Source organism: Thunnus albacares, chromosome 22, assembly GCF_914725855.1.
Source record: "Thunnus albacares chromosome 22, fThuAlb1.1, whole genome shotgun sequence".
In the NCBI taxonomy this organism is placed as follows: Eukaryota; Metazoa; Chordata; class Actinopteri; order Scombriformes; family Scombridae; genus Thunnus; species Thunnus albacares.
Genome location: NC_058127.1, coordinates 19,816,215 through 19,839,804, shown reverse-complemented (window position 1 = coordinate 19,839,804; position 23,590 = coordinate 19,816,215). Strand labels below are relative to the sequence as shown.

General features: G+C 39.5%; 2 protein-coding genes and 2 non-coding genes across 14 annotated transcripts in view; 1 reads left to right on the top strand and 3 right to left on the bottom strand.

Annotated features, from left to right (window-relative positions):
* Positions 1-82: 82 nt before the first annotated feature.
* LOC122974555 lies at positions 83-247 on the bottom strand. Its single transcript, XR_006400407.1, has one exon. It is a non-coding gene; the product is annotated as a U1 spliceosomal RNA (small nuclear RNA).
* A 1,048-nt stretch (positions 248-1,295) lies between these two features.
* On the bottom strand, positions 1,296-1,460 carry LOC122974566. Its single transcript, XR_006400418.1, has one exon. It is a non-coding gene; the product is annotated as a U1 spliceosomal RNA (small nuclear RNA).
* A 1,764-nt stretch (positions 1,461-3,224) lies between these two features.
* On the top strand, positions 3,225-8,902 carry si:cabz01076231.1 (calcium-binding protein 2). Of its 2 annotated transcripts, none has more exons than XM_044340644.1 (8): positions 3,225-3,269; positions 4,624-4,686; positions 5,019-5,148; positions 7,003-7,033; positions 7,573-7,716; positions 7,878-7,987; positions 8,262-8,409; positions 8,554-8,902. In XM_044340644.1, the coding sequence occupies exons 2-8, from the start codon at positions 4,625-4,627 to the stop codon at positions 8,580-8,582; spliced, it is 654 nt and encodes a 217-aa protein (XP_044196579.1). In that variant the 5' UTR covers positions 3,225-3,269; position 4,624; the 3' UTR covers positions 8,583-8,902. The 2 variants fall into 2 exon arrangements, with proteins under 2 accessions (XP_044196579.1, XP_044196578.1); XM_044340643.1 differs by lacking the exon at positions 3,225-3,269 and adding an exon at positions 3,670-4,382.
* Positions 8,903-8,992: 90 nt separating this feature from the next.
* tdrd7b (tudor domain containing 7 b) overlaps positions 8,993-23,590 on the bottom strand; it is a 25,960-nt gene continuing 11,362 nt past the window's right edge. For 9 of the 10 annotated variants that reach the window (XM_044341452.1, XM_044341453.1, XM_044341455.1 and 6 more), the window contains 17 exons: positions 22,633-22,840; positions 19,828-19,910; positions 18,363-18,571; positions 17,437-17,805; positions 16,917-17,224; positions 16,640-16,832; positions 16,314-16,425; positions 15,953-16,155; positions 15,737-15,871; positions 14,106-14,189; positions 13,555-13,689; positions 13,288-13,398; positions 12,947-13,095; positions 12,563-12,795; positions 12,270-12,453; positions 11,907-12,067; positions 8,993-11,071 (listed from right to left, as the gene is read on the bottom strand). In XM_044341452.1, coding sequence (XP_044197387.1) covers positions 10,851-11,071; positions 11,907-12,067; positions 12,270-12,453; positions 12,563-12,795; positions 12,947-13,095; positions 13,288-13,398; positions 13,555-13,689; positions 14,106-14,189; positions 15,737-15,871; positions 15,953-16,155; positions 16,314-16,425; positions 16,640-16,832; positions 16,917-17,224; positions 17,437-17,805; positions 18,363-18,571; positions 19,828-19,910; positions 22,633-22,840 — 3,098 coding nt within the window. In that variant the 3' untranslated portion in view covers positions 8,993-10,850. The remainder of the gene's footprint in view (positions 11,072-11,906; positions 12,068-12,269; positions 12,454-12,562; positions 12,796-12,946; positions 13,096-13,287; positions 13,399-13,554; positions 13,690-14,105; positions 14,190-15,736; positions 15,872-15,952; positions 16,156-16,313; positions 16,426-16,639; positions 16,833-16,916; positions 17,225-17,436; positions 17,806-18,362; positions 18,572-19,827; positions 19,911-22,632; positions 22,841-23,590) is intronic. The other variant, XM_044341456.1, reaches the window with a different exon arrangement.

Sequence of the window (23,590 nt, the reverse complement as noted above, 5' to 3'; positions counted from 1 at the left end):
TGCATATCAATGCTATATTCGGACTAGATTACTTTTGAAAAAGACTACAACTATTTCCATTTATTTTCTTTAAACAAATTATGAGGGGAGAGCGCGAACGCAGTCCCCCACTACCAGAAATTATGCAGTCGAGATTCCCACATTTGGGGAATTCGCAAGGGTCAGTACAACCTAGAGTGCAATGGCTGAGCCTCGCCCTGGGTGAACCACCTTATTGATCATGGTATCTCCCCTGCCAGGTAAGTATAAATTGTACACGGCGGGCAGGGAAGACTCATTCAGCCACACACGAGTCACACTGCCGGTGTCACGAAATAAGCAGCGATACAGTTTTCAGTACAGCGTCATTATTAAACGATATTACACTTGTGTACGGGTCGTATAACAATATTACAAACAACAAAAAACATTTAATGTGGAGATTTCGTGTCTATAAAGTGCAAAGTCTACAGTAACTGTAGACTTTTTGACTGTAGATTCCCAATCACAGAGCTCCGGGCGTCAAGTGGCTGACCATAGACACTTCAGCCTTCTGATTGGCCGAGAGTCGACTGTAGACTACCAATCAAATAGAGCTCTGGGCGTCACATGATTTGTTTTGTTTACCCGGCCATGTTGGCAAAAATGAATGGCGCCAGCATCGATTTCAAGCTGTCCGAGTTCATTGCACACTTTAATTCCGAGGACACTGAACTCTATATTACAAAACTTGGTAGATTAAACATTACTGAACCGTATAATGCCCCCGGGGTGCTTTTCACGAGTATTGAAACAGCCGGAACGGACAGTTTCCAAACATTTACTATTACCTGATCAACTCTGTCCTACTCTGGAGAAATCTTTGAAAGCATTAGAGGGCTACAAATGGACGAAATCTGGATTCGTGATGAATATTCGGCCTTGGAGTCAACCAGCTAACAACTGCTCTGTCGTCGCTGGAAGTGTAAATGTCACTTCATCCTACTCAACGTTAGCATAAGCAACGGGCAGTGTACCGTAATCAGTATGTAGCGTACAACAACCTCTCTAAAAGCCGTACACAAGAGGGACAGATCATAAAGCATGTGATCCTCTCTGTTATCAGATTTAATCCGTTCATACATATATGCAATATAATTGCAGCATCAACGCTTGCTCAGCAGATGTCTCCATTTGACCATCAAATACTTCTATAGTGAACCATTTTCAATACGATTGCCTCACATTCTGCCTTCTCCACATATTGAACGGTTCGATATGAGAAACATGAGCAAGCTCATAATTCTATTCTTATGTTTTTTCATTCAACAAATTATCAGGGGAGAGCGCGAACGCAGTCCCCCACTACCAGAAATTATGCAGTCGAGATTCCCACATTTGGGGAATTCGCAAGGGTCAGTACAACCTAGAGTGCAATGGCTGAGCCTCGCCCTGGGTGAACCACCTTATTGATCATGGTATCTCCCCTGCCAGGTAAGTATGAGTTGTACACGGCGGGCAGAGAAGACTAATTCAGCCACACACGAGTCACACTGCCGGTGTCACGAAATAAGCAGCGATACAGTTTTCAGTACAGCGTCATTATAAACTGATATTAAAACGTGTGTGTAGGTCGTATAAGAATACAATAAACAACAAAGAACATTTAATATGGTTAGTTCATGGATGTATTGGGTTAGTTAGTAGTCGTTCACTTCCCATCATGCTTTGCTGCGATGTGCGGATGTGACGTACTACTTCCGGAAGGGTTCTGTTTCCAATTTTGTAAATTAAAATAAACATTTGCGCTCAGTAAACGAACTCAGGCTACACGCTGTATTCTTTCAGTCTCACTTGGTATAAATGTTGGTTAAAAGGAGTATTCCGTTTTTAGGTTTGGTGTCATTTGTTTCCCACAGAGGCACCACTGATAATATACATCTCTCTGACAACCATAAATTAGTTTATATCTCTCTGCAACTTCTCCCAAGAAAAGCGGATCATGAGCAGTTTTTATGCAAGAACGTCCAAAACACCAGGACCAAAATATTTACCATCATTTATCCCATTTTCCTTTAGGCTTCTCCATTGTCAACACACGACATTTCCACTACTTTACTATTTTTTTTTTTTTTTTACAACGAGAGGGCAAACAGTTTGTCTGAGTTTCTGCTGAGTTTTCTGCTACAGAAAAATAAGGCGTCTGCGTCTAAAGTAACAAAATAATCCGTTTATGCCACATAAATAACGATTTCATAACATAATGACCATAATGACACATACCATGCGGCTTTGGCGCCACCAGGTGGAGAAGCATATTAAGTACAATATAGTGCGTATGTGTTAAAGGCAGTAAGTCACTATATGAAAATGAACATAACCTCACAATCCTAATAACACTAATGTGTGCAAGAAATAACGTTTGTTATAAGTTGTTTTACATCAGGCCCTCACACGTCAGAGGACACTGGGCCAATTACTAATATTCACTAATATTCACCTCCGTCAGAGGACACTAATTAGACTATTGACTATTTAAATGTCACAACTTATCTTTTACTGCTGTGCGTAGCATTTAAACAACAATAATTAAATGATTAATTTAAAAGAGAAGTAATTAATTGGGCAATTTATGAGCAGCCTAAAGAAAATCACTGTGTAACATCACTGAGTTACGTGCCCTATAATGTCTCTCAAATAACTATCAAGCCTATAATGACAGGTTCAAAACGATGCTAGTCTATTACTCGAGCTCATTTTTACATTCTTGGCATGAAAGTTCAAGTTATGACAATAAGCCACGAATGGCACTGAACACAACTTGAGGGCTAAATTGCGACTAAACCCCCCCATACTCAGCCGCCAGAACCTGTTGGTAGGCTATTAGCTTGAGATAAAAAAAAAACCTTACCGTCAATTAGGACCAGCGTCAATTAAAAAAGTTTTTTTGTATCCACATAAAACCTTAAAAAATAACTAGTTAAGTTATTTTAATAGAATTTTGAGCGTTTGAAGAAGTTTTTTTCTGCGCCACGCTTACCTGAGATGGAGAAAGTTGAGGGATGACGCCATTAATGGCGAGACGCGTCCACTTAACTCCAATAAGTTATTTCCATCATGTCTCGGTCATTCCTCCAGCAGTACACCATATATTCCACAAAGGTTTCCATAGATATACTATAAAGTCAATAAAGTATTACGAATGACGCATATAGGTAACAGCGCGTGAGGGACAGGTAAAAAAGTTCTTAATGAGCTGACGACGTGCACGTGCTTCGCGCCGACCTTACGCTAATCACCCGGAACCAAAGGTTGAACAACTCCTTTCAATCATTTCCTGTATGTTTCCTGTCTTTAATGAAATAGGCCTATTTATGGTAAAAGTAATGACAGGCGATAAAAGAAGACACATAAACTCACCTGTATTAATACTAAATTTCATTATGTCGTTCTTCAAAACAAACAACTGATTTGACAAAGTGAAATAAAGTAGCAAGTAATGTATAACACTGAGAATTGAAAGTAACATTAAAACATTACAATGAAGCGATCACACTTCATTTTAATGTCTTATTCCAGTGGTTCTCAAAGTGGGGTCCGAGGACCCCCAGGGTTCCTTGAGGGGATCTCAGGGGGTCCCCAGCAAAAAGGGGAATAATTTATTTACTATATTTACTATAAATCCATAAGTAACACAATGACAGAATGTATGACTATTTTGTTCATGGGTTTCATACACCTTCAGTAATAAAACATCTAAAAGCAAAAATCTTATCAAATGGGGGACCCTGAGACAAAATCTTATAAAATGGGGGTCTTTGGTCTAATTTGTGTCAGTTTAGGGGTCCTTGACTTGAAACAGTTTGAGAACCACTGTTTTAATCACATTAAACCATTAAAATGAGTGATAAAAATGATCAACTCACCTTTACATAAATCTGTTTTCTAAATTTCCTCATCTCAGGTAATTTTGTGTCATATTTGGTTCAAGATCAATTAGCTGTTGTGGATATTTCTGTTCTGAATAAAGTGGTCATCAGTCTAGAAACATTTTCTCACTACAAGACAACTCTGCACAGCTAAAGGAATTTATAAAAATAAAAGTCTCATTTCAAATGCAAGAGCCCTCAAACAGAAACATATGGAGCTAGGATTTGAACCAAACCAGTGACCTCTTAAAAGTTAAGTCAGTCACACTGCCTTTACACGTTTTGCTTTCTAATCGTTGGCTGCACGTTTAGCCAGGTAAACCCCCTAAGCTTCTCTGTGGGAAGGAGGTCAAGAAGCGAAGGAGAAACAGAACAGACAGGAGAGTGTGCAGCCTTTCACGACACAGTTGGAACACTAGTCAAAAGAGGACGAGAAGAGCTGTGTTGCTTTACTTCTTGTTTTTGTTTTCTTAACTTTTAGGACAGAGAAGCAAGGTAAGGAAATTGTAGTGCAGTAGTTCATATTCGGGGTATTGGAGACAACTGAGGCATCAAGGAGTGACCTTTTGCAACATTGCCTTTTGACCCCAAACAGTGCTTTACATCTAACTTTAGCATATCTAAAGCAGTATATCTGTGTGTATATATATATATATGTATAACACATTCAGATTTAACTTCGGAGTAAATGTTATTGTTGGATACACAGTGTATGTAAACCTCTGTTTATCCACAGCATGTCCAAGGCAGGAGACAGAACCCCCTCAACAACTTCAGTTGAGTCATCCGTGGCAGACACGTACGTTAAGACTTGTACACAATTTTCACAGTATTTGTGTTGGTTTTTTTTTTAATGTGATACACAATTAAACTGGAGATGCAGCAGTTGTATGCAGCAACCCCAATGTGTCCTTTAGGTCTCCTTTCACCAAATATATGACCCAAGGAAAACATGTTAAGGTCTTTCTGATTTGCAGCAGTAAACATTATCTGGCAATTCTTATATTTACTGAGTAGCTGACAAAACATTTAACTGTACAATCAAGCTGTCTTAGCTTATTATCTTAGCTTATATGTTATGTATGCATTTTTCCTTTTGCTTTTTAATTGTTTGATTTTCCATGTTTTTAGCAATTCTGCTAAAGGGTCTCCGGCAGGTTCAGTTTCTGAAACACCCAAGAAATCATCAAAGAAGTCCAAGAAAAACACTGAGAGTATGAACAAAGTCTACATATCTGTGCTCAACAGCGTTTTTGGAGCAGTAAGTAGGCAGAACCCACATTTAGTGATTTCAGTTTCAATGGTTTGCGACAGGTTTTTATTTTCAAGATCAATTCTCTCTCTCCTGCCAATTTCAAACACTTTCATTGAATAAAATATGTGATAGTCTTAATTTTATTTATGCCAAACAGCTGAACAGACAGCTTTTCCTTGCCTACAATTTTAAATGCCTCTGTCTTTAAATAATAGCCACGATTAAGAGATTAAAGACTAATTAAAACCTAATGGAAACAGGTATTAAATGATCAATTTATCTCTGAAAATATGGTTAAATACTATCACTAGGGGTGGCTTGCTTGAAGAGATAAAGATTCTTAGATGGTGCTCTCATGACCTTGACTTCGTCTCAAGCAGGTTGGATGAGAGCTATAAGGGCTAACTGGGGCTTCTCCTCATACTGCACCTTCTTTAATCAAGGGACACTGAGCAGTTTTCAGACAAAGACTACACAGGTTAAATAATTGTGCCTTTTTTAGATTTCTTCAGGTAAGTCATCACATAAATGGTTCTATGTTGGAGGGTCACAAGGCCTTTGAAAATAACCTATTGAAAGTTTTTATTAGTGCCTATAAAGCAGATTCTGGGCTTAAAGTAATTTCAAGACTATATAGGAGAAGAAGTCTGGACAAAATATTGTGAATCTTAATGGAGGATATCAAGCTCAGCCTCATGGAAAGTGTTTGGCTGGAAGATTCTTAGTAGATACTTCATCACACCTGTTCAGAGGTTTCACCACTCACGCTCTTCTAGCTGCTGGAGGAAAGCAAATCACTATCACTTGTTTTGAGTATGTCCAAAAGTAATTACTTTTTGGCATAAGATTTATACAGAATTAGTGACTAAATTCAGGACAAAAATTACTTTTCATTGGGACAAACTTTTTGGCTTCTACATTCAATATCTACAAATATTAAAACAAAATACCTATTTGGAATTCTGAGCATAGCTGCTAGAAAGGCAATTACAAAGAAATGGCTTAAACCAGACACTCCATTAATAGAGGACTGGTATGATATTATTTATGAAAGGTTTATAATGGAAAAAATCCCCTTCTCCATGAGGCTTCAGGAAATTAAACTTGAGGAAATTTTGGAGAAGTAGAAAATGTATATTTCATCAAAATGCCCTCCTTTTATTTAGATTTTTTTTCTCAAACAAGAAAACCTCATTTTCTATTTTTTGTGTTCTATAATTACACTTGAAACTGCTGAAAAGATGGATCACTCCGTAAAGATCTAACTAATGATGATTGTGTAAAAGCACAGTGGATGCTCATTAGCGGTATTGTAAAAAAACAAAACAAAAGCACAGATGTCAGACATTAAAGCATCAGACTAGTCAGTGGGGTCAGAAGTGCGGTGGAAGTCAAGCAGTGTTCTTACAGCCTCTTTTCCTGATCTTTCTAAGCCTGGTGTGTCAACAGTATTAGTAGCTCATTTGCTGAGGCTTAACGTCACAATTCATTTCCAAGTAAAGAGTGATGTAAAGACACTTGGGTGATTCCACTTGAAAATATTTACTTTCCTTTGCATGTATTTGTATTGTTGTCCTTTGCACAAGACAATGAAAAGTGATACATAAACTTCTATGAGTCACTTTTCACTGCATCTTTTGTCATTTTATTAAGCTAATTTCAAATGTTAACACGCAAAATTATATTATGCATGTTTGAAATGTAAGATTGTACAGTTCTTACAAATCTTGACATTAAAAGCACTATAGGCATTTCATCAAACGTTGGTGTCTAGATACTTGGGTAGTATTTAATATTGCACACTGTACATTTGTCTTCCTAATTGTACAAATCTCATATGTTTATTTGCTGTTTCTACAGGAGAGAGAATTAGCACAGGCTGAGTTAGATGGTAAGTCTCACTGCCACAGCTCAATGCTTATGTTAAAGGACATAAAATGAATGGCTAAATCTCTGCATCATGCTTTCAATACTGACATATTGTATTAAACAAGTAAATTACCATATGAAGTGATGGGTTATTGTTAATATGTCTGTCAAAACCACAAACTGTCAATATTTGGTGTTAATTTGTTTGGTTTTATCATTCCAGCATCTCTCTGATTATATAGTGTTCACAAAAGCAGTCTTTTTAAATAGATATTGAATAAATTATTACCTTAAACATCTTTGCAGTATCAGTGTAAAACAATTCGAACAGAAAAGTTGTCAAAGTTTGGTGTGTCAGCCCTCCTTTTAGATAGTTAACTTGACTAGTTGGTGTCTTTCCCCCCAATGTTTTTTTTTTTTAATCTGTATATGTGCCTTTTATATTTTGATATATTAGTTTTAGGATGTCACAGAAATTGCATAAACATCAACCATTTTACCCCAATAAACCACTCCTGGAATTGTTCTAATGTCTTTTTGACCCCTTGAACTTTCTTACAGAGTTACAGGAGGCCTTTAAGGAGTTTGACTACGACCAGGATGGCTACTTGAACTATAAGGATGTGGCTGAATGCATGAGGACCATGGGATACATGCCCACAGAAATGGAGCTGCTGGAGATAGTGCAACAGATCAAGATGAGAAGTGAGTTGATAAGAGCCTTACAGTGACTATAAAACATTATACATTGACTTAAAAAAATCTTCATCGAGCAAGTACGAAAATAAAAAGTGAAAGCATTAACACATTTGTTCACAAGAAAAGCTTTTCCATTTTCTGGCCCCTGACATCTCTGCTCTCCACAGTGGGTGGGTTAATGGACTTTGAAGACTTCACTGAACTGATGGGACCCAGAATGATGGGAGAGACTGCTGACATGCTGGGGCTCAAAGAGCTCCAATCAGCCTTTGTCCAGGTCAGTTAACTAATGATGAATAAATCCATGCAGTTACCTAATTACAGCTAATGGAAGGACTGGATCAGTGACATTTTAAGTTTATTCATGTGCGTTGATGTATTGGATCTCATATGACATATGGATCTCAATCAATATATGAAAAAATATGCTTATTTTATATTAGTTATAAAAATTATTGCAAGTTACATTGTAGTGTCTAACTTGCATTTCTAAAGTAGAACATTAACCTTCTATTACCATCCCATTTTCATAATTTTCTCTGTTTCCAAAGTTTGATGTAGACGGAGATGGAAAGATCAACCAGGAGGAGATGAAGGAGGCAGTCAAGAGTCTCTTGGGGGAGAAGCTGAAGAAAGGAGAGCTGGAGGAGATCCTAAAGGAGCTGGATGTTAACGCAGATGGAGACATCGACTTTGAGGGTGAGAATCAGAAATGTGAATCAGAAATGTGCTGTGCACTGAAACAAGATGCTCTAAACACCACTGGTCTGTTGCTCTTTAGTCAGATAAACTCAGTACTTGCTTGACCAGCTGTTGTCTTGTGCCCTCTCTCCTCCTTTTTAGAGTTTGTGATGATGCTCTCCATTCGTTAGCAGCTGGAAAGACCGACAACATGAACAGAACACACTACTGTGTCTGAATCATTCCAGAGATAGTTAATACATCTATGATCCAATATTCATAATTTGGTGAGCTATGATGGTAATGTAGGTGAAGACTTTGACAACATGTGTGCCTAACTCTGCAATAATTGTATGAATGATGAATGTTGAAGAAGCAGTAATGATGGTGTGTGACATCAAATATAGTGCATGCTGTCAACGGTGTTGGTAGATACATGAACTTTATGCTGTTATGTAACATGTAAATATGACTGAAATGGTTTGCTATTCAAATAAAGAAATCAAAGCTGTGTGTGTTTTTTTTCAAACATGTCTTTCACTGAAACAACATGCTAGTATTTTAAAATACTGAGAAATAATTGAAAGGACTTCACATCACATTTAAACCTCTCAAATGAACTTTATTCCAAAAACATTTCTCTTATTACATCCATATCTTTGTTAAACAAAAATGGAAATGGTAATGTAATTATCATCGTCTAAGGAAGATAAGTTAAATATAAATTAAATTATTGTCAGTTGTTAACAACGATGCAGCTTTGAGCTTTGTCATGTCTGCACGCTTCATAATTGGAGAAGCATTTGCACATCCAAAAAACACGGTGCAGGTGTGTCAGGAAAAAAAAAAAAAGTCACGTTTCAGAAACAAATCCCAAATCAGGCCAACATTTAATGGTGGCACTTGAACTAACCATAAGCAGAACTTATCTCATATTTGAAAAATCTACAAGCTTAACACTACTGGTAACTTAATCTGCTTATTATTATAACATCACTATATGTGCACACAATTGGGCAAGATCTGCAACATGCAGCACATGTAATCTGCTGAAATAAAGTCTTGTTGTCAGACAGGAAACGGTATAATAAGGAAGAGATACTAAACTCCCTAAAAAGCATAAAGTCACACTGGAATCAGTGTTTCATAGGTGGAGAAGAGATGGGTGAGGCACCGCCATCACAGGAGTCAGGGACCGGGCTTTAACACATGCACACTCAGCATTTTCTGTCCGAGGAACTGCCTGTGTGTGTTTTTTTCTGCACAAAAGAGATTTAATTCACATTTATCTTGTTCACAGTGCGTCACAATATAACTTTGTCACTTTTGGTCAGACTTCTTTCAATTAAATGGAAAACGCTAAGCACAGACTCTTCAACTGTACGTGCAGAGCCAAGAATTTAACCACAGTTAACTTCAGAAACTAAAAGATCATAGCTGACACCAAGTATATCACTCTTCACCAAACTCTGTTAACTTCTGTTAATGTAGCTTTGCCAGTAACCAGAACAGTTTCTGCATGAGTGTGCTAAAATAGGTCAAACTACGAAAATAAAACCTGTTTCTCACTAACGATTACCAAAAAGGTTAACGTTGAAGTCGGGATTTGAGATAACAAGAGTTCACTGCAATCATGCCTGGGTAAAATAAAGGAAGCCTTACCAGCATTTACGCAAAGATGAAAAGTGTATTTCCATTTAAATTGACTAAACTACTACAGGGCCTCTTATGTCTGTCTCCCATGGCTCACCAACTCCTCCATTTCTCCTCCACTTTGGGGAATGTTTGCTCTCGCTTTTGTAAACTTTATGACAATCAGAAATACCATCCAAAAAGCAGATTTTTGTAAACAAATGCATGTGAGTCTTCCAAGCATGTGAGACCTTGCTGAGTTAAATTGAACATTTTGTGCGCTGTGCATGTTGCTCACATTGGCAGGGTTGAGGGTATTCAGGCATCTGCTGGATGACACACTAAATGATAAAACTGGATGCACTCATGGTGCTTAAAGATGCTGCTTCTGATCAAAGCCCGTATTAAATTGTATCATTTCCACAGCTTGTGAAACTATGATGGATAGATCAGAAGTTTGGTATATTGTTGGACCAACATCATGCATGGGTGTACGATCACACTGCAGTCACTCAAAATCACATCACAACGTCCTTCGGTGTACAGCCCATAACACAACAAGCAAGTAGCTACAATGCCTATACTTCTTCACAGTCTTTCTTTCAATGCCTGTCTCTATTTTCTATCAAGCCTCTCAATTTCCATTCTGCTTGTGACCTCTCTAACTTTTCCTTCATTTTTTCATTCCTTCCTTCTTTCAGTCCCCCTAAATGATAGGTAGATAGATGGATAAGCGTCTTCTAATTCGTCTATCCACAACTCACAGCGTCTTGAGCAACAGGACAACTGCTTGGCTAGTAAGACTTAGTCGAAAAACCTTCTTTTGTCTACATTTCATTGGTCAGCTCATCAGCAAACTCAGCCATGATGTCATGCACCCAGATGTCCCTTTCTTCCTGTGAAGTGTCGACCAGGAAGACCGTCAACTTCCTGTCCCATGGGTTAGTGGCTTCCTGTATGGCCTCCAGCTGGGCAACAAGTGGTTTCTTCTCCACGTGGTTTCTGAAAACGATGGAAGCCTCCTCCGACCACTGCCTCGGCTTCACTCCTGCGGGTGGAGACAGTTATGAAGACGATGCTCTCTTTTATGTTAATGACATAATATTACATTTAATGTAAAAAAAACAAAACTCAAAACATTCCAAAATTGCTACTTGTAATGCTAAATCATCAAATGTTGTCCCTACATGTTTTCACCCAGAATTGGTATGAACCCGATGATATAAGAATATTGTATATTTGAATCTTGAATGAGGTTTTTTTATGTTACCCCAATTCTAGCCTTTCGTTAGATCAGACTTTAAGGTGCGTCTGATGACTTAAAAATGACTTAAAATCCTAAATGGGCATGGCCCGTCATACTTGTCAGGCTCTGTTTTTATAGAATAATCTCCCTGCTGACATCAGACAATCTGAGTCTGTTGAGTCCTTTAAATCTAAACTGCCTTAACCTTCAATTAGTTGCTTTTAATCGATTACTTCATGACCTTGTGCTGTATGGCAGGTCGGTCTAGGTATCAATTAATGTATCAAGCTCTACTAATCAAAAACCTTGTCTGTCCTGCTGATGAGATAATGGACTATTGCAACTGTTCTGATAACCATTGCATCTCTCTAACCTCTAACCACACTAATCAAAACATAGTTAGTGATTAGTGAGCTTTGTATTTTAGCCATGATAAACAAGGAAATAGGCCTTTCTCACAGCAGACATTTTGACTTGTCATAGTATAATGTTTGTCATGTTTGGAACGATGAGTTATCTGACCTTCCCTGTCTTGCACAGACAAACAGAGAATGGCAGGTATTGAAGTTAAGACACCGTAGAGTTTCGGCATGAAATCAATACAGCCATCAGTCTCTACATGCTCCGCTCTACTCACCAGCCAGCTGAGCAGTGATTCCCTGGAAAGGCAGCTGTCTGAACTCCTTGATAAGAGGTCTGAGCTGGGTGCAGCTGACCAATTCATGTTTACCGTAGTCCAACTCATACACAGACACCAACCCATTAGTCAGAACTCCTTTCACTAGCACACGATGCCAGCTGAGAGAGGAGATGAAGGAAGAAAATGGATATATTTAGGCAGAGCACAACTGCTTCCATTTGGCATGTCAGTGAATATCCATTACAGTCAGAAACAAGACAGAAGGCACAACACGTACTTACTGACTCACTTTGATCAAATATTTACTTGCGCTGTCTGTTTTCATAAAATTTTATGAAATTAAATCACTGCTTAACTCACTTGTTCTCCACTTTAGCAGCATATATCTGATTCTTCTCTATGTTTAGTGGTTTCTCATCAGTCTTGTTGTAGTAAAGAATCATCTCTCCCATCAGCACCACCAGTTTGTACATATCTCTCCAGGGCTGCAGCACAAAGTGGCCTGGATGGCACGCCACTGATACATAGACATCTATGTTGCTTCCTGAGAAGAAAAATACTTGATTTAAACATGATTTACTAGGCTACAGTAAAACCAAACACTAGACTAAAACTGCACTGAACTTGTTTTCAAAAACTAAGATTTCAGTTACCATGATTACCTGCTGGGGGCAGCTCTAGTAGTGGTGGCAGCTGGAGAGGGGATGAGGGGGATGATGGTGTCTCTGGTGGGCTGGTGGTGGTCGTGTTGCCTCCTCCGCCAACTCTGGGTCCGGATAGAGCCCTTCTGAGATGAGGCTTGGCTGGGACAGTCGTTGACGTTGGACTGCCATTGGTGGAGTCACTGGTGCTGGAGGTTTTGGTGAGTGTGGAGATCTTGACAGGGCTGTTTCAAGTGATTAATGAAGAAATTGAATAGATACATATTCTTTTTACTATTGAGAACACTTATATTATAAGAGGATTTATGACTGTTTAATTCAACATTGGCTAGACAGCAAAGGGAGAATACAGGTGAATATAAAAGCAGCAGAAACCTGTGGCTAGTCAGGAAGACATCTGGTTGCTGTTTGAACAGGTCTGACTGGGCCATCTGATGGTTGAGGCTGCGGGCCGGGTCGTGGAAGTTCTTGTCAGTGAACAGGTGGACGTAGACGCAGCGCTTGTTTTCATCCACTTTGGCAACCTTTAAGGTGAATGACAAGGTGAGTGTGGTGAGTATAAATGAAGAAAAAATAACAGAGATAATGAGGATGCAACAAAGAGTAAGAGAAGGAGAAAGGGATGTTAAGAAATTACTGTAAAAAAGTGATGAATAAAGAACAATGAAGGTATAACTTGAGTATTTTAAAGATCGTATGGACGGACAGACAATTACCTTCATGCTACAGTCGGTGGTATTGAGCACTTTCTCTCGAAGCCATTGGACAGTATCCGGAGTCCAGGATCCAACACTGACAGCCAGGTCTGCCAGACAGCACTTCACAGCCTAAACACAAGTTGTTGGATGTCATTTTCTCACATGATGTGCAGTATGAGGAAACCAGGAAGTACACAAAACTATAATATGACATGGCACAAATTGTCTTTGAATATTTAGCTACTCTTGACTGTCTTTCATTGTCTGCCCATCAAAGATGCTGACCTGTGGTGGGATGGCCATAAGGTCACGAAGGAACGGCGGTGGGATCTCTCTCAGCTCAAACACCTCTACAGATGCCTGGACACCGACATCGATGAACAGGATGTCTAACACTCTGCTGCCGTGCAGGTTGGTGATCTAAAAATAGAAATACAGACAGGTAAGCATGTATTTTTAATGGTTCAAAGTGGACAGAATATCCAACATTAATTTATTTTCTATGGAGTAGATATTATTTTTGTTAGATTGATGATAGTTTCATGTATCTCTCTGCTTTCACTGTTGCAATCTTTAAAATTTAAATCTTGACACAAAATCTAGTAGGCTTAGTATTGTAGAAATATGAGAAATAGCAATGAGCGACACAGACAATATTTTGGATGGTGATACACTTTCTTTAATTTTGATCTCTGCTCTGAAAAGTTACTGCACCTGTGTCTGTCGTGTAATTGTGATTTTATTCCTTGTGTCAGTTACAAGTTAACATCAATCACATGTGAATATGTTTAATAATTCACAGTCAAGCTGCGCTGCCGGGAACAGTGCCATCTTACCTCAACACGGGACCATTTGCCTTTGTATCGAGCCAGACATCCTTTCCCACAGAAAGGTCTGGACACCAGGAACTCTGATGTTACCTGGAACAGAAACACATTCAGGTGTCATCATAGAAACCATAGCTGTCATGACCGTTTAATTTGACTGTGCTTCCTTTGGATTAGTGAGGTTACTGTGTATGTGTAACTGCTGCTTTATGACTGCGATAAAATGATACTATAAAAGCTTGCACAAATAATTCACAGGTTCACCCAGTATGCTGAAGGTGTACACTGTAATGACATCAAAGATTAGGACTTTAGATCTATGATTACTCACAAAAGGAAAGGCTTGTTGATGTTTAAGAAAATGAAGATAACACTATCTTACAATTATTAATGGTTAATTTAATTTAGAGAGTCTTGTTACCATCTTCTACATTCATGTTACACCAGTTGATTGATGACACCAAAGTTACATACAACAGAGGGAGTTACTCGTTACCCAAACAGATAAGGAAAATATAATTTTTTTTCTCAACTGGATAATGAACTGTGAAAACTATTCTCAGAGCTTTTCTTCTTCTTCCCCCGTTTTTCTCAGGCTGTGGAACTACTTCAGTATGAAAATATTATTACCCCTGAGAATGCTAAATATTTCAAACACACTGTCTTTGAATTTAGAAAATGCAATGCAAGCTTGCAAAATGTTCCTGGCCTTGGTAAAAAAAAACACATTACCAGACTCAAAACTGTGTTTACTTAAACACTTACACAAAGTGTAATGACGAGCTTTAAAGGACAGCAGTGGCACATCTAGAAAAAGCATCAGCCGCACTGTGCTACTAACAGATTAAGTGGCTTGGCAATGTCTTAACTCCAGATTATCAACCTAATCTCAATCTGTCCACAACTCCGCCTGAGAGAAGCAACACAGCATGAATGCATTCACAAAAGGCTTTTGAGATAAATGTGTGAGTCCTCCTCTACTCCGTACTCACACGTACACACACCAAACTCTTGGCTGGATGATTCATTTTAACACTCATCAAGTAAAGACATATGCTTGAAGAAAAAGTACACATATGTAATATGTATACAGCTTTATGAAGGACTATAACATGTTCATAAAGGTTTATAAAGGTATTAAGTACTGTTAGTGTTCAAAAACATGGAAATGGAATTACTGAGAATGAACTTTAAATCTCAAGTAGTTTTAGACACATTGATAACGAAATCAATAATTTAAAGATACCTTTGGTATTTGTTACATATGTCACTGTAAGGGAGATAGACTCTCCAAACCTCCTCCTCCTCATAAGCCATGCCTCTTAGATATGAAAAGAATTGTATTTAATTACTACCTTTACTAGAATATGTCTGTTTGTCAACATGTGATGTCCTCTATTGTGTGCTATGTATCAGTATATGAATTAAAAATGACAAGACTGTCAGTCCTCCCAGTTATGATCCTGTTTGTTTACACAATTATACTAATATAACTAATATTATGATTTTTTGAATGTAAAAAAGCTACTAGTTTTCATACATTCATTCACTGCACACTTTAGTATCACCAACTAAATGATATTAAATGTTTTTATAGATCCAAAAAGGCACAGAGACTTCAAATGAAGCATTGTGTTAACCTGTGAATGGAAGTACGTCTCTATATTCTCCAGTATCTCATTCAGCTTGGCAAGGCCTCTGGAGGGCAGCTGACAGTAGATGGTCCCATCGGAGCAGACGCTGCTGACAGTCACGTTCATATAAGCGCTGTTCACCTGAGGAGAAACATTGATAGGAGTGTAGTGTTCTGTATTCTCTCACACACATAAACATGTATATAAATTTGGCTCATGTACCTGTAACGGACTGGCGAGCGTCTTGTCCTGCAGGGCTTTCATGCAGGCAGCATTGATGTTGACATCATCATCCTGCGACGTGTCGTACAGTACGACAAGAGGGGTCTGGCCTCTCTGTAGGATTTCAGCCAACAGGATTCTTCCACTTGCCATTGTCTCAAATTTCTTCAGAACAGCAGGTTCCTGGCAGAACGGCTCCAGGCCTGAACACACACACATAATAATCGTAGCACATGGGAAACATGAGGAGGAGACAGGAAGGATGAAGCAAGAAAGTGTTCCTTTTTCAATTCATGTCCTTTTCTTTTTAAGATCATTGACTTTTTCGGATTGACCTGATGTCCATGAGATTCAGACTCACCTGCCAGTTTACACTTGGTCGCCTGGAAAGGCAGTTTGAAAAACTTCTCGTGCAGCTCAAACACTTTGGTTTTGCTGATCACCTCTGCAAATCCATGATCCACATAGTACACCTACAGAGCCAAAAGCAAAGACCACAGGGGTGACTAATATTTTCTCTCACTGCAAAATCTCACAGTTCACCTTCTAACCATCCCCGTATCTCAAACAAATCATTCTTTTTCTTAAAGGTCACATTTGATCTTCTTTCTATTTGTTTATCCTGGCTCATTTGCACGGCCTTCCATGATAAGTGTCCACTGTTATTTCCTGTTTTTGACCTCTCACCTTGACCTTGTCAGTCATGACCTCGCAGACTTGTGCCCTCAGAATCTCCTCCTCCTCCTCAGCCCTGACAGCAACAAGTTGGCCTGAGGATGGAGAGGCCAAAGGAGTTGGACTGCTTTTGTCCAGGCCGTAAAACTCCCTCATTTCATCCTCCATAGACTCCTGGGCCTGGGAGTAACCCTCACCAATGTATCTGTAAGAGAGGAGGAGAAACAGGCAGTGAGAGATTTATGAACTGTTGAGTCTCAGCTCATTTAAACATACAGTTCTCTTTTACCTGAGTATGACTCCATTGGTGTTGGTGGCTTCCACCACCAGTATAGAGGGGTACTCTTCTTTGGGGATCTGCAAAGAAGGCACCGCCTGGTTACTGAGCCTCCTCCCGAGCTCCTGCCTCACCCTCATGTCCTCCTCACTGGCTGAAGAGTTCCTCCTATTACAGTTCTCATCCTCTCCTCCTCCGCCTCCAGCGCTGCTACTCCTGTACAGGATGGCTCTCTTGGGGTTGTCAGGCATCGGGTAGTCAATGGTGCAGAAATCGGAGAGGAGGTGAAGGTTCTCCAGGACATGTCCGGGCAGTTTGGTCTTGTGAAATAATAGAAATATAAAACTAATTACATTTAAGGCTATTTAAATATGCATTTTCTTAAGCATTATGTAAACCTTCATCAACATCAACATCATATATATATATATATATATATATATATATATATATATATATATATATATATATATATATATATATATAATTATATATATATATATATGTGAAAGTGTTTCAAAATGTTACTGACTTTGTATGTGTCTTGGAACAGCTTGGGCAGCGCGTGAGCCCACAGGCCATTGGAGTACTTCACCAGCAGCTCCTCTAGTTTCAGCTTGAGGTCGGGGCTGAGGGTTGCAGGGGAGGATGGAGGGCTGGGGGACGAGGAGGACGATCGCGGAGACTGAGGAGGGTTAGAATTGGAACGTGTCCGATGGGTGTTGGGGGGTCTCTGTTGGGCTGGGGACTGCAAGGGTTTGTCTGTAGGGGTGTTTGAAGTCGGGGAAGGGGCAGCGGTGGAATTTGGGTTAAGGATTAGCGAAGGGGAGGATGCAGTGGTCGGTTCCTTGGCAGGGTAGAGAAGCAGCTCTGATGGGTTGCTGCTGCAGGTTTTCTCTACCTAGAAGAATAAATGGAAAGGAGTGATTATATAGCAGTGTGACATATTTCCCCTCAAAAACGAAAATGTCACAATTTAGTAAATGAATTGTCTTGTTAATAATAATTCATTTTTCCCTTTAGCAGCCCTTGCTTGATGATTGATGCTATATGCAATACCTGGAATACTTGTACTGTGCATTATTTTCTCATGTCTCATATTCTTTGGTGGATCCTGTTTTAAGGATTTTGTGCATATTGTCTACCTGTGCATGTTGTGTGACTTAATTTATTGACTGGTCCTTTGGTCCTTTGCTTTCGTCACCCTGTGTGTATTCTGTACATCATAGATTGCTAATATACATAATTGCAGGTGCAATACAGTTGATAATATACAATGATATAACATTTGCAAAGTAAATTGGACAAGACTGGAAGAATATTCAAAATTAATTATTTTGATTTCCAAAGAAAAATGTGCAAATAAAATAATTATTTGTGATTATTATCTGGAAACAAATTTGCTTCTTATAATAGTAAAACATAACAAATAGCTACAGTGACATAAGGTGTATTTACAGTGCATATGTGTGTCCAGGTATCCAGGTCTTTGATGGCCTCAGTGGGCAGATCCTGCTTGTACAGCTCTCTGTAGATCTGAGGCAGCTTGGAGACCCAGAAGCCGTTACTGTACTTCCCCAGGATCTCCTTGATGCGACCCTGGACCTGCTGAGGGTTGTAGGGCTTTCCTTTCCCTGAACCAATGTTCTCATTTAGATTCGAGGGTGCTGGAAGAGTGCAGAAAAATGCAGGAGAAAAGAGAGGTTACACACACACACACACACACACATACACACACACACACGCAAGCAATTACTGCTTCCACAGCTTTGATCTTCCTGCCCCTGACACTACTGGATTACACAGCGTGATTTTCCCCAAAACAAAGGCACTTCAGTCTCTAGAGGGTGAATCAAAAAGAAAAATAGGTAGAGGAATGGTTATGATGCATTTTCAGAACCTAAGTTTTGCTTCTTTTTGCCCCTGAATCTGAACTGGAACTTCTATTAAGGTTCAAATGAGGCATATAAAAAGGGGAAGGAAAAAACAGAAAGACAGACCTTTAGGCTTCTTTTCCATTAATAAAACTTTAACCGCAAAAGTTGTCAGACTGTGGAGAATTCATGCTGACTGAGTTTTACTGACATCAGGTAATGAACCACATAAAAACATGAATACTGACAAGTGCCAAAGCTTTTTCTAATTTAGTTCGTCTTAAATAAATACACAAGCTTTGCGAGATAGCAGTCTAAATGGCAGCAATCTCTGCTAAATTACCCAATCTCTTTTGCAGCACACGCCTTGCTCATTTTGTCAACATGGATATCATATGAATATAATTTCCTTCTCACTCATGGATGTTTCTTCACACACAGGATGTACAGGCTTTTCAACCAGTATTGCAGCTTTAACAGTCTTCTCTGTGTGTAGGGGCCTCAAATACCCTTTAAAAATATGTGCCTCAAAGCTATGCAGTTTATTAGAGGCCAGTGTTTTTCCCCAGGCGGGGGAAAACACTGGCCGAGCGCTTCTCAAACAGAGTGCTTCTCAAATCAGGCTACATGACAACAAACATATCTTTAGTTTAAGTAAAGGTTTGCAGGAGAGAAGTTAAAGAGTAGGGAGGCCGACTACACAGACACCTGCAAGCTTATTTAACTTGAAACCTTTTAAAATACACTTCATGTCTACAGGAACATCATGTTTACAGAGATACTCAGTGGTGAGAACCAACTGAGATGGGGTTTATGTTATTTTCACAAAACTTAGAGACAGAGGGACATAATACTTAATAGATAAGACTGCACAGCGAGACACCAGATAGCTGCACTTTCTCTGGTTTAGTCTTAAATCTAAATCTCCTGGCCACCATTTGAATTGTCTGTTGTAATTTGATTCTTGCCAGTGTTTCTATTGGTTTAGAGGACAAAAAGCTACACAAAATGTATTTTTAGCGTAATAAAAAGGAGCCTGTCCTACTTACAACTAGTCTGTTGGGAGTTTCTGGAAAGGTGAGCGTGTACCTCCTTCTGAAACCGTGATGGGAGGGTCATCCTCTTGTCTGACCTGGACACAAAAGAACAGACCAAGGAGGAAGATTACTTTCTATGGGCTCAAGAAAAGAAGAAAATGTTGAATAGGACAGACTTTAAGACCTTCAAAACCTGTGACATATTCACATCTTTGAGTTGAGGGTTATTATGCAGTATCACTAAATTTAGTCTGAGGTGTTGCATGTCAGATCCTTAATCTCTTACTGTACGAGCCAGAGTGCACCCAGAGATTCTCAAAAAGGACTCATTACATCACATGGTGTGGTGAGATAACAGCCTGTCTGAGTTATGTACAAGATAAGTTGTTTTTGGATCGTCCTCAGTATCACAACTCATTAATCAAATTGAGACTGCATTGGTCTAGAACCATGGGTCATGAGAAACACAAGGTGCTGCACTGTATGTGACTGCAGATTATGTACTCCTACTCTGACCTAAAAAACAACAACCTGAGGACACATGGAAATATCTTTATATTGTATAAAATATCCACCTTTTTGTACAAATGACATGAGCAGATTTTCATTTCACTAGTCGTATCTTGTAGATAAGCACTGTTAAATGTTTGTACTGTTATCACTTATTCTTCCCATCCTTATCATGCCCCAATGATACAGTAGCTGCTTTGTTTAAAATGTTTACTGTTTCTCTTGTTTTGGCTCTTCTATGCCCTTCTTGTTCTACTGAAAATCCACAATGGATACTGGCTTCCCTACTGGTGCATAGTATATATGGGAAGATATAACTAAAAAGATAGAAATTTATTAAGATAGAAACATGTTGCATCAGGATCAATCACTAGTGATGAGCTTATGGTCTGAACACAAACTCAATATTGTGTTAGGAGATAATTGCGTTACTAGGCTTCAGTTTGTGGCAATTTGAACAACTACATTTCATTGACAACCGGGCAAACTCCATCTGCAAAGGAATGATGCAATCAGGAGCTCCAGAGCAGCTACTAGCTACTAGACTGTAGCAAAACTGTTTTCTGAAGTCTGTTAGACTGAAGACTACACCTCTTCTTTTGATTTTGAAAAAGTAACCTTTGACTTGGACGTGGACAGCTTTGTTTGATTACAGTCACAAAACCCCACCCTCATACTTTATCTCACCAGGCGGAGCCAGCATTTGCCTGAAGGACTACAATACTATCCTACCCAAACACAGACTACCTGCCTTTCACCTGTGTTGTTATTTTAGAACAAGTTTTTGTTATTGACATTTTATTAATGTTGTTTTGTGAATTTACCACTTGCACTGACAAGCATCCAATAGTCCACCTGCAGGCACACACACACACACACACACACACACACACACACACACACACACACACACACCCACAGAGTGATAACACAGGCCTGCGAGCATGCTGTCCAATGAAAGATCTAGAGGGATCCAGAGAGATGTGCTGATTCACTCTGTGTCGGTTTAGACGCGTTAATCTACAGGAGAATAGAGCGGGGATTAGAAAGGGCTCACATCCCCCCTGCTCTGGGCTCGTGTCCCCTGCCAACACACCAGGCTTCCCACCCTGCCGCCCCATTGTGCTGTGGAGGGCCACCGGCCCACAGGACACCCATGGTGACACAGACAGAGGACTGATGTCAGTTGTTTTCACAGTGGACAGACGAACAGAGCCGTGGATGGATGGAAGTGGGAGAACCAGTCAATGAGCTGAATTAATCTTGATTCATTGTTTGAGCAATGCAGATAGATGGATATCTAGCTATGTGAGATGGCTTCTTTAACAACAATGAATCAGGTTTTAACTCATTCTAGGTTGTGGTGGATGACAGTAGCAGTCTGAAGCCAAAATGTATTGGAATGGGTATTGTTTTTCAGAAAACGAAAAATATATTTGACAAGCAAAAACAAAGAGTTAGAAAGCAGAAGTGTGAGAGTGAAGGGAAGAGAGATACTGACAGAGACAGGCAGAGAGAGAACCAGAATAAACTAGTGCACACATCATCAGCCCAGTGCTGAATAAGCAGCAGCAGGGAGGCTGTTTGCACTCAGAAACCAACCAGAGTTCAACCAGGCTCCCATTCAGCAGCAGCCTATTCTGATTCAGCTCAGACCACACAGGTGGGAGGAGAGGAGGGGGCACAGAAAGAGACAGCACTGAGAGAGAGAGAGGGAGTAAGAAAGAAAGAAAGAAAGAAAGAAAGAAAGAAAGCTACATATGATGGACGAACTTATCCATTATTTCTGTCATTCTTATTATTTAATTATTTGAATGTTTTTGAAAAAATCTTGACTTGCTCTGATAACACCAGCAAGTGACATAAAAATGTAACTCACTGCTCTAAAATATCTTCAAATCATCCCCAAAGATAATTTTTAGACTTCTGTAGTTGTCTTAGACAGTTGGAGGCATTCTGAAAGCATGTTGCACTGGACAGGGAGCCTACAGGAAATTAAGTTATTCTGAGTATTTAGGTCTTTGGTTTCCTAAGAAGTGTGGCAACCTGGTTGGTGACTTGTACTTGTAATTGTGCTATAAAATCCCACAAATATGTAGAGACTGAGCTTTAGTATTGGGATGTGAGCTAAAGTTGGTCTTTTCATACAAAAGACAGTTATTTTTATCTTGCACAAAACACTGTAAATTGATCAATTAAAATAATCTAAATTCATACTGTTATCTCATTTGAAGTGAAAAGTTACATAAGCTCCTCTGTATCCCTCTGCTTATGCCTGTCTATTTCTAAACCATCTCCATCACTCACTTCTCTGTAGGTGGGTTTCCTTTCCTGTTGGATGTGTTCTGATTGGACATCTTGTTTGGATGTGACCCAGTCTTGCCCTCCGACTGGCCATCCCTCATGTCCCTCGCCTGTTTGAAGTCTCCATGTCCAGCCCCGCGGCCGCCACCTCCTCCTCTACCTCCACCTCGCCCGCGGTGGTTTGGCTGTCTCAGAGAGGTTTGAGGTTTGGCTGTAGAGAAAGAAAAAGCAAACAAGAGAAGTAAAACTATGGACATACAGTATAGACACACACACACACTGACTCAGCTAAACCTGATGCTGAGACAGGGCAGTGCGTCTGACAAGAGGGCACAGTGTCATAGATCGTTCAATATCTACAGACACAGTAAACCCAATGAATAACCTCATAGCTCCCTCAGTGAGCCAGCAAGCAGCAACAACACAACATCACAAATTATAGATCACATCACAATGAGCTGCATTTCTCCTTTTCGTATGCTAACTATGGCTGGACAAGGTCAAGGAAATACGATTTCTTGCAGAGAGTTAGATGAAACTTACATCACTCCCATGTTTGTGCATTAATACTGGAGCTAGAGCAGGGAGTTGACTAGCTGAACTTAGCATAAAGACTGGAAGCAGGGGGAAACAGCTAGCCTGGATGTCTCCATAGTAAGAAAATACACCCAACAACACCTGTGAAGATCACTGATTAGCACGTTAGGGAGGAGAGGGAACACTAGCACTGAAAGAAAAATAGTTAGCTATAGCACATAACTCCCTGTAAAACCACACTTGTGGTTTTTACATTACTGTTTGTGTGCGGATTAAGCAAATGAGGTATAACTACTGAGCTTTAGGAGTGCTGTTAGGCATATTTTTGAACTTTGGAGACAGCCAGGCTAGCTGTTTCCCCCTACTTCCAGTCTTTATGCTAAGTTAAGCTAATTGACTTCCAGCTCCAGCTCCATAGCTAATG